Genomic DNA, 15085 nt, shown 5'->3' with positions numbered 1-15085 from the left:
AAGGAGCCCGTCCGGAGAATCAAGCGGTCGACCTGTCCAGAAGGTGAGGCTATCCTTTGGCTCTCCCGGCGCAGTGGGACGCGGTCAGGGGAGTTCCGTTCTAGTCCTATTACGGTTAGCGCCAAACGGCGGCAGCATGTGACGTTCCCTGGTTTATCTCCGCCTTAACCACTGGTCCGCGCTGTTCCTGACTCAGACTACGATCATGCAAAAACGAATGACAATTTGAATCACTTTCTAACAGCATGAAAATACTGAAATTACTATCTGCAGCTCAATTCTTTATCAAACATGGCTAAATTGCAGTTCCAACATCCGGCATATTATCCTGGCCATCCTTGACCTCGCGGCAGTCGCAATGGTATTTTTCGCGGAATTCGGCAGGCGAGATCTCTTCAAGCAAAGCCAAGGTTTTCTCACTCGCTTTGACTTTGGCGTAGCGGCCAGAAGATGCCGTTGCTTCACCAATGACGGCGTCATGTACTATCACTGCGGCGAGTACACTGGCAGGGGTTCCATCGACTCCCGGGAATTCACCCGCTTTGAGGCAGTAGTTGGTGCATCCATACTCGTTGGTGAGTTTGTTGTGCAGGTAGGTCTGTATATGGATTAGCTGGGGTCAACGACTGAAGGTGTTACCGATATAATATATATCGGGACAAGGCGGGTCTTACAGTTGGGTGCTTGTTGGCAAACGTATCGTAGATGGACATGTCGTGGAAGAACGGCTTGACATATTTGTTGAAGAATGTTTCAATCACTTCGAAGTTGAACTCCGAATCGACAAACACAGCTCCAAGGTAAGACTCGACCATGTCAGACAAGCACTATATATCCTGTCAGTCAAACGTAGCACTCAAGATTGAGAAGTATACATGAGACCTACTTTCGGCGGATCTTTAGTACCAACCCAGTAGTCCACAGCGCCCTCGCCCTCAGCCTCCGCAGTCTGAATCTCCTCAGCATAATGAGTGATCTGAGACTGCAATGGGTTGCTGAAGTGCCGGAGGTGTGTGTGGAGTTGGAGTCGCACTGATAGTGCACCCAGGAACTTGTTGGATACCATCGCCATCTAAGAATTGTTAGTCGTGCTCATGATTCTTATCTGTAGGCTCACCTTGTGCTCTGTGAGCCATTGGGGGTCCTTATCAGGAAACCTCGTGTACAGATCTTCAACACAGACCATATCCAGCAACGAATCACCCAAGAACTCAAGTCGCTGATAACACGGCACCTTAGCCCACGCTGAAGGGTATGAAGGGTGAGTAAATGCAGACCGCAACAGTCGGGGATAACGAAATTGATAACCCAATTTCTCCTCCACTTTTTTGGCGAGGTCAATTTCAAACCCATCTGCTTTCATAGTCTGGTATTGAGGAAGAGAGTAGACACTGAAATAGTCTTTCCAGTTCGTTGCCGTGTGATTCTCACTGCCAACTAGTGCACTGACTGCTTTGACAGCCATGTCGAACCGGTGGTCGGGGGCACCCGAGAGCAGGGATGCACCGATCAACGCTTCGCACACGTCGGCAATTGTCTTCTCTCCCAATGAGTGTTTGCTTTCTGAGGTAACCTTCTTGCTGTGATCTTTACCCTTTTGCAGCGTAAGACCTACCGGGTACCATGTGTGTCTGGAAAATCCACGGCTCCTAATGTACATGTAAAGCTTCTTCTTGATGGCGACATTGAACAGATTCTTGTTGCAAATAAGACACATCCGGTTGACGTGATAGTCGTACTCGTCATCGTCAGGCTTCTGCGTGAACAAGGCAATGGACGTTGCCATCTTCAGGAAACAATCGCCCAGGAACTCAAGGCGCTCGTAATTCTTTCCCATACCACGCTGGAAATGGATCTGCTGGCCCTTGTGTTCCTCGGTGTTGTCGGAATCTTTCGTGAATGCTTCCAAGGCAAACTCAGGATGGACGGTCAAGTCCAGAGTTTTACACGCATCGAGGGTAATCAGATGGGAATCCATTCTGCTAATAATTGCAGGGAAGGCGAGGAATGAAGTAACAAGTGAGGTCGGAATCTTTGGTAATGTCAGTAGAAATATTGATTATAGTAACTGAAGGGAAGACAAACAGCTGATATTCTCAGGGCTTCCAGGCAGACGACGCTTCTGGTTTCGACTTCTCTTTCCTGATCCACCATTTTGTCTAGTAGATTTCTTCGAAGACGAATCAATTGAGCATGAAAAACTGGCTGGTCCCAATTGGCTTTCGCGAAGAATTTAGCACGTGAGTTCTTAGAAAGACTAACGCAGTAGCTCATGATGTTGTCCATGTGTCTCCGACGATGCACCCATTCCGGTGGAGGGTCAGTGGGGCGCAGAGTATCATCAACTTCACCGGTAAAGAGCCGGAACCTACCATCCCAGGGATCATAAACGAGTCGATTGACCAACGACTTTGGGTCAATGTCAGAGGAGAATTGGAACTCCTCGTTTTGCTGGACGAAAGATAGCGTTTCCCAGTCGATTAAATCGCGAGACGGAATAAAGCTATTCAGTTCAGTCGACTGAACTGCTGGGGCAAGCCAGTATGGAATTTTCTTTGGTTCCTTAGTATATACCTTGTGGAAAACATCGCGAAAGACGCGAAGCGTGAAATCAGTTAGGCAATCCAGCTCTTCATCGGAGACCTCCAAGACGTCGAGTACAGTTGTTGAGCTGATGTTGGTTTCCACATCCTCATCAAGGAAAATGGAAAATGACGGAAAATCTGGGAGCCTTTCCCGTCCAAGCAAGATGATATCGCCGTGTGCTCTTGAGAGAGGCTCCGAGGGTTTGAACGAGATGAGAACAGCATAGAGATTGGTTGGCAAGGCTCCCTCCGGAATATCCCAGAAAGACGGCTTGGATATCATGTCGTATTCATTTGTATGCTTCGACGTGATGGCCAGTTTTGCATTCCGCATAGCAGGTAGCCGCCTATGATAGATCGAGTTGAAATGATCATCGAGCAGCTTGTGTTTTCGCAGTAGGAGACAAGCATCAAATGCTGCGCACTGCTTTGCGCTCGACTTTTTCATCGCCGGGCTTCCAGTTATTCCTCGAATGGGCGACTTCTCCGGTAGGATAACTTCACAGACATAAGTATTGTTCACGGGAAGGGTAACGTATGTAACTTGGGTCAATGACTCTTTCTCATATTGCTGCATGTGCTTCATTAGCGCTAGTCAATGATCAGACAAGAAAATAATTCCTACCAAAGAGCTGGCATAGCGCGCAAGAATAGCCATTGCCGAATGGTACGTTAACATTGCTCCTGTGGACGCAATCTTGTATGTTCTTTTGCCTTCCTCATGTTGGAGAATCGTCTCCAAGTCATGCTCGCCGCCGTTGAGCAGTCGATCTTCTGGTAGGGCTTCACAAAAGCTCTGCATAGTTTGCTAACGGCGAATTAGAATATCCATGCGCTACTAAGCTTGACATTGACGTACCTCAGCATCTCGAACTTCCGCAAGTCGTTCTCGATGTTCAACGTTATCCTTTTCAACCATGGTAGCATACTAGACAGAACATCAATCATAGGTCTCCCATGGCTGTTGCTTGAGGTACGTACAGTTGAATCAGAATGCCGCGCCCGACCTCGGCTCTGTACATACTGGATGAGGGTATGGTATAGATCAAACCTGACAACCAAGTTACAGTCCGGAATATCGAGTCCCTCTTCAGCTACCGAAGTGGCAAACTAGATATAGTTGGCGCACAGCACAGTTCACGCGTTGAGTCAATCCTTACCAAGCAATTTATTTCTCCTTTTCGGAACTTAACCAGCGCAATGAACTGTTGACGGAAGGTTATGTTCATTGCGGCGAGATCACCGGTCCGGACGCCAACCAGCACACCGGGACGCATGTATGGAATGTTCAATTCGGTGAATAGCTCAAATAATATCCTGGCCGTGTATCGCATGTCGGTAAAGACAATGCATTTGGTGTCCGTGGGGTATTCAAACTGCTTGCGAAGTTCTTTATACAAGAGCTGCACTTTAGAGCTGAGTGAGCCGGGAGCATCGGGGCTATCGAAGGTATGGTTCCTGACAATGTCGCTGGCATCCTTGATCCGTTCAATCTCCTTATATGCGCTTTCACGGACCCTCCCAGAGCTTTCCTCATTAATGGCTTTGCTGACTTGACCTTCGAGCTTTGGCAGTACATCTTCTGCTAGAGCATGAGCCCATGCCCGATCTGAACACCATTTGCCCAGTTCGGAGCTGGCGTTCCAAGCAAATCTGAAGACGGGTTCCAATGATGCGATGTCACCAAAGCGGTCTTTCATGGATTTGTACAATTCGGTCCCGAATGGTGCTTCAAGCCTGTCGTATGCCCATTCCCTCTCTGTTGGACGTTTGATGAATTGTCGTAGGAGGGTCAAGTTCGAGGTTGTTGCAATCTGGCTATCCAGCAGTGTCTCTAGCTTTCTATCTTCGATTAGTGTAATATTATATTTCTCGATCATATCGGGACATACGCGGCTGCATCTACGATATCACCTCGAGCGTCAATCGGTGATGCGGTCATCCCAAATACTCTCGGGCGCTTGGACGGAGGGTTTTTGAGATATGAATCGCGAATAATCCTAGGATATTAAGTCAGTCACAGTTCCTTTTCTTGAAACCCTCAACACTAACCGCGCATAAGCGTGATTCTTCTTGGTGTGATGTGCCTCGTCGAAGATCAACAAATTGATCTGATCCATCCTCAAGTACGAGTTGAGGAGACATTGGTTTAAAATCTCTGCCGTGCATACAATTACCATATTCGCGTTGAAGTGCTCGTCCCAGGTCTGCTTGTTCCACAAGTCTGCTCCCATGGCACCGAAGAACTGACCAACATTTTGGTCGAGGTTGTTGCGCAACACAGCACCCTGCTGATATACGAGTGTGACGCTGTCGACCTGCTTGACTTTAGCTATTAATATTCCTCATACGATTGTTCATTTCCCTGCATACCAGAAAGAATGAAATGCGAGGTGGCTTTCCCTCAGCACGATCGTTCAGCTCTTTCTCGATGACGTGCTTCAGCAACAGCACGGCAATCAACGTCTTTCCAGACCCTATAATGGTATCCTGTTAGACAGCAAAGTCATCAAAGTCAAACGGGAGTTGTAACTCAACACTAACCCGTATCGAGAACCGCAATCGTGTTTTGTGCCTTAGCCCTCTCGAAGAGCTCCAGCTGGTATTCCCGAGGATCCAACACCCCATGTCCTAGGTCTTTTCGTGCAACTAAGTGTGCAGTAGAAAGCTCAGCATCGGGGATATCTGCGCGTACAGTTTTCTTCGTCACCGGGCCTGTATCAGCACGTTTTGAAAGCCTATTTCAATTAGGTCTAATAGTCGGGTAGAGCTCTTGAATGGGAACTTACAGAGCCTCAAACTGAGCATTCTGTGCTCGACGTCTTTTTGTCACGTCGTTTAGATCCTCTGCGGGCTGCTTTTCTCCATCGTCGTCTGATTCACCAGAAGATATATATTCTTGCTCAGCGGTAGCGTCTTCCATTGCAGGATTGTCGACTGGGCTCCCTGACAAGATGATAAGGGGTTTCTGCTCATTATTGAAGTTCCCTTCCCCTGTAATTTCTGGAGTTGCCATCCTGGATCGAAGTAGTGACTAGTAGATGGTCTTTCAGGGCAAGGTCAACGGAACTGTTGAGCCGTACGTTAGCTAGTTGGTAGTTTTTCATCCTAAAAGAAAAGAGGAGAAAATGAATCAGAGAAAGTCGACAGACAAAAATCATAGTGAATGCGACTTCCATTTTGAGCTGTTTACCACTGCAGGGCTCCTGGTAACAAACAAAGCAACAAACGAATTGTTATCGACGCCGACTATCGCGGGGCTCCATAATAAATCCAGATCTAGCGGGGAGCTTCCACCTCCGATCATTCATTCCACCAGGAAATCTCTGTTCATCTCAATCAATCAATATATTCACAATGGATTCCGATCAACCTCAGAATTTGCGATCTCTGTTTGTGGCAGCAAAGGCAGATAAGACCGCCCTAGAAGCGCGTCCCGACACCACCTCCGAGCTTTATCGCAGAGATGTGACCGCCGTCATCGCCAAGTTCGAAGAATGCCAGCGACTGGTCAGATTGCTCTCCTTGTTTAGTTCGAATGAGCAAATTGAAGAGGTGTCGACCGGGGATCTACAGTGAGTCAATGCTTTTTCTTATACTCCCTGGTTAGGATGTGGTGATTGCTAATCTTGGTTTTTCTTTTTCAAGGTACCTGACCGTCGAATATCTCCTCGCGGACCTACTCCAACGATCGTACAGCTCGGACCGTGAAGCTCTCCTCCGGCGCTCTTTAGAGAAATACGAGGGATATCTTTCACGCATGGATGATTATGGACTGCTCAACGATAGCAACCGAAAACTCTACGAGCGATATAATTCGAATCCTACGTCCTTCTCATTGACACCTGTGAATGATGCCGCCACCCGCAGAGAAGTGAAAGTATCAAGGTTCAGGGAGGAAAAGGAACTGAAGCGGAAACTCGAGGTTTGATACTGGACGGAAGTTTTAGGCTTGAGATTTATACTGACGCTATTCAAGTACCTCTCGCAGAACCACAGTCAGCTCGACGACGAAGACATTCGACGACTGTACTTGGCGGAACTAGACCTCTATACCCACCAGACCTTCCAAGCCCTTGATCTTCTCGCACAAGAATTTTCAATGCTTTCGGCTATGCGCAACGCAGCACCTCCCCCCGTCCCACGTCAACAGGAAGATAACAGAAGACGGAACAATGCGGACCAGTCGGGCTATTCCGAACGTCTTGATGCTCCTCTGTCCCAATTACTACGAGGCGGTAGAGGTGGACCTATATTGAACAGGGATGGAAGACCAATGCAGCCGTTTACTTTGCTCGACCGTCGGACGCAGCTCCAACAAGGCGTGTTCAGGCCTAGCCATAATCTCCCTACTATGACAATAGACGAGTATCTCGAGGAAGAGAAAAGGCAAGGCAATGTTGTTCAAGGAGGTGAACAGTCGGGCATCCAGCCAGAGATCGACGAGGATGATCTCGACATAGCTGACGCAGAGACGATGAAAGCACGGGCTTGGGATGAATTCAAAGAAGCGAACCCAAGAGGCTCTGGGAATACCCTTAACCGGGGTTGATTTTGCTGTTTCAGTTTCTCGATATAGATTGTTATCACGACTAATGATACCATATCAGTTTCCGAAGAAAATGATGGAGATCTTTGCATATCATTCTATGTATCTTTTTCACATGACTCTTATGTTCATTTACAGAGGAGAAGACCAGCCTCTCCATGGTATCAGTTCACTTTTCCCATGAGAACCCAATCATTCCTCACGATGTCACTTTGTTCTGCTGGATTTCCTCCAGAATGGAACCTGCGCCTTTCTTGACCAGTGCCTTGGCAACCGTAACGCCAAACTCTTCAGCAGCTTCGGCAGAGTCAACAACACCGTCAACCTCGACTTCGGCGCTCCGACTGCCGTCCACACTGACGACTATGGATCGCATCCTTAACTTAGAAGAGCCGTCAGCGGCTTGAACCCATTCTGTCTCAGCTCCCAGTGGAGCACTGCAGCCTCCCTCTAGGGTTCTCAGCAAGCTTCGCTCCGCCAATGCTGCCAGCGTAGTCTCCTTGTCACCGATATTGCTCAGCATATCGTGGATCTGCTTATCATTCTTGCGAATCTCAATCCCAAGGGCACCTTGTCCAACCGCATGTAGCATAGATCCATTCTTCGAATCCAGGTACTGAGAGATACGGTCCTCAAGACCCAGCCGGTGCAGACCGGCCGCAGCCAAGATTATGCAACTGAATGGACTATCCTCTGCATCCAGCTTGGCCAGACGAGTACCGATGTTTCCGCGCACATCCACGACCTTCAGATGAGGGTATTTTTGTGCTAGTTGTGCGCTCCGGCGGACGGACGAAGTTCCCACGACGGCTCCGGCGGGCAAATCGGCGAGACTCTTATGTGGCAATCCTTGCTTCACCACCAAGACATCCCTGCTGTCTTCACGCTTCATCATCGGTCCCAGGGTACATGACGACGGAATGAGGGTTGGGACATCTAAACGACAACGACAAAAAGAGTAAGTCTCACCACAACTAAGATATCAACAGCGTAGCACGAGAAACATACCCTTCAAAGAATGTACAATGAAATCCACATGTCCAGCAATCAAAAGCTCCTCCAGCTCCTCAGTCCAAAGGTTCTTGGTTGTAAACTCTCGGAAGGCGATGTTGGTATTCTTGTCACCCGCTGTTTCGCGCGAATGGATATCAAACGAGCAATCTGGGTTTGCTTCTTTCAGCGCCGCAAGCACCAGGTTGGTCTGGAGGAGGGCCAGCTTCGATTGGCGCGTTCCGATAATAAACGTCCTCTTTGATGCGGAGGCATCGGAGGAAATGGGAGGCGGGGCAGACGTCATGGCGATTGATGCGCGGGCAATAGTACCGGGAGATAGGTAATAAGAGATGCGAAAGAGTATGCCCAGAACTGTTATAGACTCTCTTGAAGAATGAAAAGTCTGAAATTGTGTTCTTGCAGGTACCAAGGTGCTTGTCGCTGTCGAAGAAACCAAACGTAAAACATTCACTTCCGACCAACGGGCCGCCGATACGTATGTCATACCAAGATTACCGTATTAGTGTAAAGTATGTATTGTCACGTAACGTAAACCTGAATCACGGGATGTCCGAGAACAGCAATCGTCATATCTCGCCAGCGCCAGCGCAAGAGCTGAGTAGGACCAACAGCCACCGCAATTCCAGATGATTTGTGAAAACTGGCTCTGTTTCCTTCTTACATCCTCTTGTTTTCTCTGTTGTGTATCTGCGCCATTCAATTCTCTCACCACCACTGTGTATAGACGCTAACTCCCACGCACGCGCAGTGGATCGGCACTCCTCCCAGCCTAACCTCGGCATCGGGCCCTTATCTATTGCTTTCTCCCCCAGAGGCATCGCTTTCATCCACGAGGTTCTGGAACCTTTCGCGCCCGCCTTATAACCATCGTCCCCATCTCCTCATAATATCATCATTTCCGCCGTCACTGCTCCATACACTTCCCCGCGTTCTTCCACTGCTGTTGTTTTTGCCATTTTGTTCAACACCGGCTTGATACCATTCACTCTCAACACTGCTGCTGAGGTCCGATATCGCACATCTGGATCTCACGAGGGCAGTCGAAGATGGGATCCTCTAAGAACGACAAGACTGGAGCGGTTAAGCTTGCCATAGTCCCGCTTCCCAAGGGCACTGTCCTGCTTCCTGGGGTCACCGCGCGGCTTCCGGTCCCCAATCGTCCCGATCTCTCCAACCTGCTGTCGTCGCTGCTGGACCAAGCGTCTACGGGGCAGCGACATGAGACTAGCATCTCATTCGGATGCGTTCCCCTTGGTTCCCCGTACCTGAGCAAGGATGCCCAAAACGTCATTGACGATGGGAGCTTGGATGAGGATCAGAAGGAGGAATACGAGGCTGTTGACGCTGGCCAGGCGAGGAAGGAAGATCTCTTCCATTATGGCACCGTTGGAAAGGTGGTTGGGCTTCAGCGTCGTGTGTATGGAGAACCGTCTCTGCTTGTTCAGGGAGTTCAGCGATTTAGCATTCAGCGTTGGCTGAAAGAGAGACCATTCTTCGAGGCAGAAGTTATCCTGCACGAGGAAAAAGGTAAGACGTCCCCAGAGTCTTGACATGACAGTAACTAACTCAATTCTCTATTTCGTAGACCCTGGAATCAGTGACTCCGAGACGGTTGAATCATTCCAACAATTAAAACGACTTTCGCGGGAGCTTCTCACCCTTCTCCGGTTTTCGTCGCTAATACCTTCGCATTCTCCACGTCTATCGCCACTTGTCGCGCGCAAATTCGAGTTCCTTATTTCCAAGTCCGACTTGCCACATGCATCCAGACTCGCCGATTTTCTGGCAGATATCTCTGATTCAAGCATTGAGGAGAAGCTCCGGATTTTGGCTTCATTGGACCTGCGGACCCGGCTGGAAAGAGTGGTCGATATTCTCGACAGACAAGTCCAGAACATCAGGAACAATGTCAAGACAACTCATATCAGTTCATCATCGTTGCCCCCAAGCCCTCAGTTCGACATCGGCCAGATTGACCCGCGTGATCGCGAGGTCCTGGCCAGGCGGGCAATGGCTGGCTTCGCCGGTCTATCGCCTCCGGGGCCTCTCAGCAGACGTAATAACAATGATGACGATGACAAAGAACTGAACGAGGTCGATGAGCTGCAGCAGAAGCTTGACGAGGCACAGCTTAGCGCAGAGGCCAAGAAGGTCGCTGATAAAGAAATCAAACGTCTACGTAAGATGAACCCTGCTAATGCGGAATACGGCGTTTGTCGGTCCTATCTGGAAAATCTCGCTGAGATCCCGTGGTCAAAGTTCACCGAAGACCAGCTTGGCCCTGACACTTTGACGAAAGCGAGAAAACAATTAGACGATGACCACTACGGACTGGAGAAGATCAAGAAGAGGTTGCTTGAGTACTTGGCTGTGCTCAGATTGAAACAGACGACTAATCAGGATGTCGAACAACAAATTTCTACGTTGACCAAGGACCTCGACAGCTCAGACGAGGACATTGAAAAGGGTGTCCCACTCCTGTCCGAGGCTGACAGAGTCTCGATTGAATCTAAACTCGAGCTTCTGCAATCTAGGCGGATGACGGACAAGTCTCCAATTTTGTTGCTTGTTGGCCCACCAGGAACTGGCAAGACCAGCTTGGCAAGGTCTGTAGCGGCTTCGCTGAACCGTAAATTCCATCGGATTTCTTTGGGCGGTGTCCGAGATGAGGCTGAGATCCGCGGCCACCGGAGAACCTATGTTGCAGCAATGCCTGGCCTAATAGTCAATGGCCTCAAGAAGGCTGGGGTAAACAACCCAGTGTTCTTATTGGATGAGATTGACAAAGTTGGCGGTGCCAATTTCCAAGGCGACCCATCTGCGGCGATGCTTGAGGTCCTTGATCCCGAACAGAACCATACATTCAGCGATCATTATATTAGCATCCCGATTGACCTGAGCAAAGTCTTGTTTATCGCAACGGCCAATTCTCTTGATACTATTCCTGCGCCGTTGCTTGACCGTATGGAGACCATCTCGTTGTCTGGATACACCACCCTTGAGAAGAGACATATTGCCAGACGACACCTTTTGCCCAAGCAGATCCGGTCGAATGGCTTGTCGGATGGACAGGTTGAATTATCTGATGATGTACTTGACAAGACTATCACGTCTTATACTCGCGAGTCGGGAGTTCGCAACCTTGAGCGTGAACTTGGCGCTATCTGCCGTCACAAGGCCGTTCAGTTTGCGGACGCCGGAGACGCCGGCAAACCAGAAACATATAACCCGGTTGTCACGGTTGACGACTTGGAGGAAATTCTTGGTGTTGAGCGATTTGAAGAGGAGATCGCTGAGAAGCATGGTCGTCCCGGTGTGGTTACTGGTCTTGTCGCGTACTCCACCGGCGGCCAGGGAAGCATCCTATTCATTGAGGTTGCGGACATGCCAGGTAACGGACGCGTCCAGCTGACAGGAAAGCTCGGTGATGTTCTCAAGGAGAGTGTGGAGGTGGCTCTCACCTGGGTCAAGGCACATTCCTTCGAACTTGGATTAACACACGACCCCAATGAGGATATCATGAAGAGCCGCAGCATCCACGTCCACTGTCCCTCCGGTGCTATCCCCAAGGATGGACCTTCAGCTGGTCTCGCCCATACGATCGGTCTGATTTCCCTCTTTGCCGGCAAAGCTGTGCCTCCGCAGCTTGCCATGACGGGTGAGGTTTCTCTACGTGGTAGAGTCATGCCTGTTGGTGGCATTAAGGAGAAACTTATCGGTGCATTGCGGGCTGGCGTCAAGACTGTCCTTCTTCCCCACCACAACCGGAAGGATGTCAAAGATGTGCCTCAGGAGGTCATTGATGGTATTCAGATTGTTTATGTCAAGCATATCTGGGAGGCTATCCGACAGGTGTGGCCTGATTCCCACTGGGGACAGCAGCACGTGAACTTTGTAGAGAGCCGTCTGTGATTTCTCATTAACTATCCGCTTTTCTTAATATTTGATACTCTCCTATCCTGCCTTTGTTTTTAATTCTCGATTTTGTGTTGAAATCCGTCCATTCTTTGACTCTACCGACACACGTCGGGTCCCTTCATTGTTGCATAGCGTGATTTACATGCTTTTATGTCTAGCGTCTGTACTGTGTTTGAATATCTGATTATATGGTTCCAATAGTATATATACTTGAATCGAACTCCGTGCATTAATTTCACATGGTGCTTCCGAAAACGTTGCCTCCATTTCCGGCGGCCCGAGTGGTTATATCATCCGCCTGTCCTAGCTACGACTCTGGGCTGACGTTGATACCACCACTACCACCAAAAGAACAAAAAAGATGACACCAACAACCGCAGAGTCAAAAAAGGTAGGTTTTTTCCTTTCCATCCCCTCTTCCTCTCCCGTCCGCTGGGCTAATACTCTTCTAGGAAGATGATGTGCAGACTGATCTACATCCACTGCGAAATGTGATTGCCCCAAGCAAACCCCTCGGAGCAAGATTCCAGCTCCAGTGACGGCATCCCGGTTTCAATTGCGGCAAAAGCATCCAGAAAACAGGGCCCAGGATTCAACGTCTTACCTGCAAACAAGCTTATTGAAAATTTGCCGGCCGCCAGTGAGTGGGCGACGCGATCGGAAGATCGCATCTAGAATAAAGACCTCATTATGTCGACTCAATCAGGGTCGCCATCGTTGTTATCGCGGGATGGAGGTAAGACGAAGCAGCGGTCAAGGCGACAAAATGCGAACAAGCCATCCGCGAAAAAGAAAAACGAGAAGCAGCAGTTGTTGTTTGACTCCGTGGCTGAATTGCTGAACCGTCAGTGGTGTATTGATCATATCAATCATTCATCGTTTCATCTTTCGTCTGAACGACAACACTATCGTCCCTATTCCTCTGCTCCTTTATCGCTTCCCAAACACGAACCCTATCAGAGCGCGAACGCTGAGTCGTCGCAAGAAGAACAAGCCCGCCGCAGCCGGAGCGATGGAGGAAGCAGACCAACGACGCTTGTGAACTCGATCAGCAATCCTCCATCCAGTCGATCTTTACCATCCCATCATGAATACAATTCCGATTATCCAAACCATTCTGATCTATCCCGTGAGCGAACCCAGCGACCACAAATAAGCACCAGCGTGGATATCGCCGCACCAGACGCATTCCAAGACGACGATATACGAAAACTAATAACCCGACTCGCTGCACAATACGGCCATGTTTCACACATGGGATTGCTAGACCCGAGCTATAAATTCTTCGTCAATGGTTCCCGGACGGGCGTGTTGTCGTATAAGCTCCAGAACCAGGTTGCTATAGTCACTGGGGACCCGTTATGCGATCCGGCAATTTTGGGAGATATCCTGCATGAATTCAAGGTATACAGGAAGCGACGGCGCTGGGGGATAGTCATCATGGGTGCGAGCGAGGTATTCATGAAATACGCTCGGCAGCGCGGGTGGACGGCGATGCAGTTCGGTGTTGAACGGGTCTTGAATCCAATGGATAACGAAATTCTCCTGGAACGACATGGAAAGAGGATCATAACGCAAAACAAGCACCTCCTAGACCCCCAAAAAGGAGGAATCTCACTAGGCATATACATACCCTCCGTTCGAACCGACCCAATACTCCAACGCGAGTTAATGGAAGTATACGACTCCTGGCGCCACATGCGCAGCGAAACCGCCCGCGGCAAATCCCAAGCCTTCATAACAATATACGACCCCTTCTGCCTCCCCGACCTCATGATCTTCATCTACGCGCGTGGTGCCAACGGTGCAGCATTGGGCTTCGCAGCCCTCCGTCGCATATGCGATTCCCGCGCGTACCACCTCGACCCCTGCGTCGCGGCACCCTGGTCACCTAAGGGCGTCAGCGAACTCCTAACGTACACTTCAATGATATTGCTCAACCAAATGAACATATTCTCGCTAAGTTTCGGATACGAACCGCTCCAGTCACTGGGTGAGATGATGGGTATCCCTTCCGGGATAGAAAAAGTCATTCGACATGTGCATCATTATACATTTCGACGGCTACCGCTGGCCGGGAAGAAGGCATATCATGATAAATTCCGGCCGGATGAGAGACAGGATGCGGGAGTTTGGTTGGTGTTTCCGGGAGGCGTGCCTGGGTTGAGGCAGGTGTTTGCTGTGGCTCATGTGGCGCATATTAGTATACGGAAGTTGGCGTGGCCGGAGGGGAGGAAGGGGAAGACAAGGGATGGGGCGCGGAAGTGTGTTGCTGAGAAGATGGAGCCGAGTTGAGGGGTCATTTGTGTCGTTGTTGGGATATTTTTCTCTGTATATAGATGCTTAACTATATGGTTTTTGCATTGGGTTATACGTAAGTCACATGCGAGTGGCCACCACATGCGAGTGGCCACGGCCCACCGACCCCCCAAACACATATATATATAATTCAACCACAACCAATCAAAATTCATTTTTCTATGTATCCTGTACCTCAGGGCATCGATTCCTTCTATGTCCTATATTTTTGCAGATTCCACAGCGCTGTGGCGGCCGCTGATTGGCCGATTCATTGCTTGCCGAGGCCGATGCCTCGGCAGCAGTATCGGCTTCTTGAGCATTTAATTCCTCGAATATTTGCTGCTGCACCTGGCCAGCATTTAAGCCTTGATTGTATGGTATCTGCTTTCTAGATCGGGCTCGTTTTTTATGCTGGTGATCGACTTCGGCCTGTAAACGCTGGTTTTCATGGATAAGGAAAGCAGTACGATGAGCCATCTTCTCGAAGCCCTTGCTCATTTGCTGTATTTGGTCCAAAAGTGCTTCTGGGGGTGTTCTTGATCTTTGCCGTAGTAGGGTATTGATCGAAGATGTTTGGCGATGAATATCAATGGGCCTCTGTGGAGTATGAGGCACATAGCCCTCACTGCCACGGCTAGAGGGGGGTTGGTGTTCGAAGCTGTATGGTGATATTTTTGAGCACCTGCTCTGGATTATATGGAATAATCCCTGCAGCAAC

The 15085-nt window shown here is 49.4% G+C and overlaps 5 protein-coding genes across 5 annotated transcripts; 3 read left to right on the top strand and 2 right to left on the bottom strand.

Moving 5' to 3' along the window:
* Positions 1-295: 295 nt before the first annotated feature.
* On the bottom strand, positions 296-5508 carry DCL1 (putative RNA helicase/RNAse III; the record flags this gene model as incomplete). The annotated part of the gene is made up of 14 exons (XM_043279479.1): positions 296-598; positions 675-827; positions 887-1072; positions 1118-2032; positions 2086-3156; positions 3211-3393; positions 3445-3513; positions 3567-3695; positions 3746-4427; positions 4478-4585; positions 4638-4903; positions 4959-5062; positions 5130-5323; positions 5375-5508. 14 exons carry the CDS (start codon positions 5506-5508, stop codon positions 296-298), a joined length of 4497 nt encoding a protein of 1498 aa, XP_043137154.1.
* A 434-nt stretch (positions 5509-5942) lies between these two features.
* On the top strand, positions 5943-7137 carry ACHE_41194A (IGBP1/TAP42 family protein; the record flags this gene model as incomplete). The annotated part of the gene is made up of 3 exons (XM_043279478.1): positions 5943-6160; positions 6234-6510; positions 6565-7137. 3 exons carry the CDS (start codon positions 5943-5945, stop codon positions 7135-7137), a joined length of 1068 nt encoding a protein of 355 aa, XP_043137153.1.
* A 196-nt stretch (positions 7138-7333) lies between these two features.
* On the bottom strand, positions 7334-8431 carry HEM3 (porphobilinogen deaminase; the record flags this gene model as incomplete). The annotated part of the gene is made up of 2 exons (XM_043279477.1): positions 7334-8070; positions 8143-8431. 2 exons carry the CDS (start codon positions 8429-8431, stop codon positions 7334-7336), a joined length of 1026 nt encoding a protein of 341 aa, XP_043137152.1.
* A 763-nt stretch (positions 8432-9194) lies between these two features.
* Positions 9195-12060, top strand: ACHE_41193A (putative LON domain serine protease; the record flags this gene model as incomplete). The annotated part of the gene is made up of 2 exons (XM_043279476.1): positions 9195-9675; positions 9734-12060. 2 exons carry the CDS (start codon positions 9195-9197, stop codon positions 12058-12060), a joined length of 2808 nt encoding a protein of 935 aa, XP_043137151.1.
* Positions 12061-12756: 696 nt separating this feature from the next.
* Positions 12757-14361, top strand: ergS (the record flags this gene model as incomplete). Its single annotated transcript, XM_043279474.1, has 1 exon — positions 12757-14361. The coding sequence occupies one exon, from the start codon at positions 12757-12759 to the stop codon at positions 14359-14361; it is 1605 nt and encodes a 534-aa protein (XP_043137150.1).
* Between the last annotated feature and the right edge of the window lie 724 nt (positions 14362-15085).

The sequence above is a fragment of the Aspergillus chevalieri genome, chromosome 4, assembly GCF_016861735.1.
Source record: "Aspergillus chevalieri M1 DNA, chromosome 4, nearly complete sequence".
Classification (NCBI taxonomy): Eukaryota; Fungi; Ascomycota; class Eurotiomycetes; order Eurotiales; family Aspergillaceae; genus Aspergillus; species Aspergillus chevalieri.
This window is presented reverse-complemented; position numbering and strand designations above follow the sequence as displayed.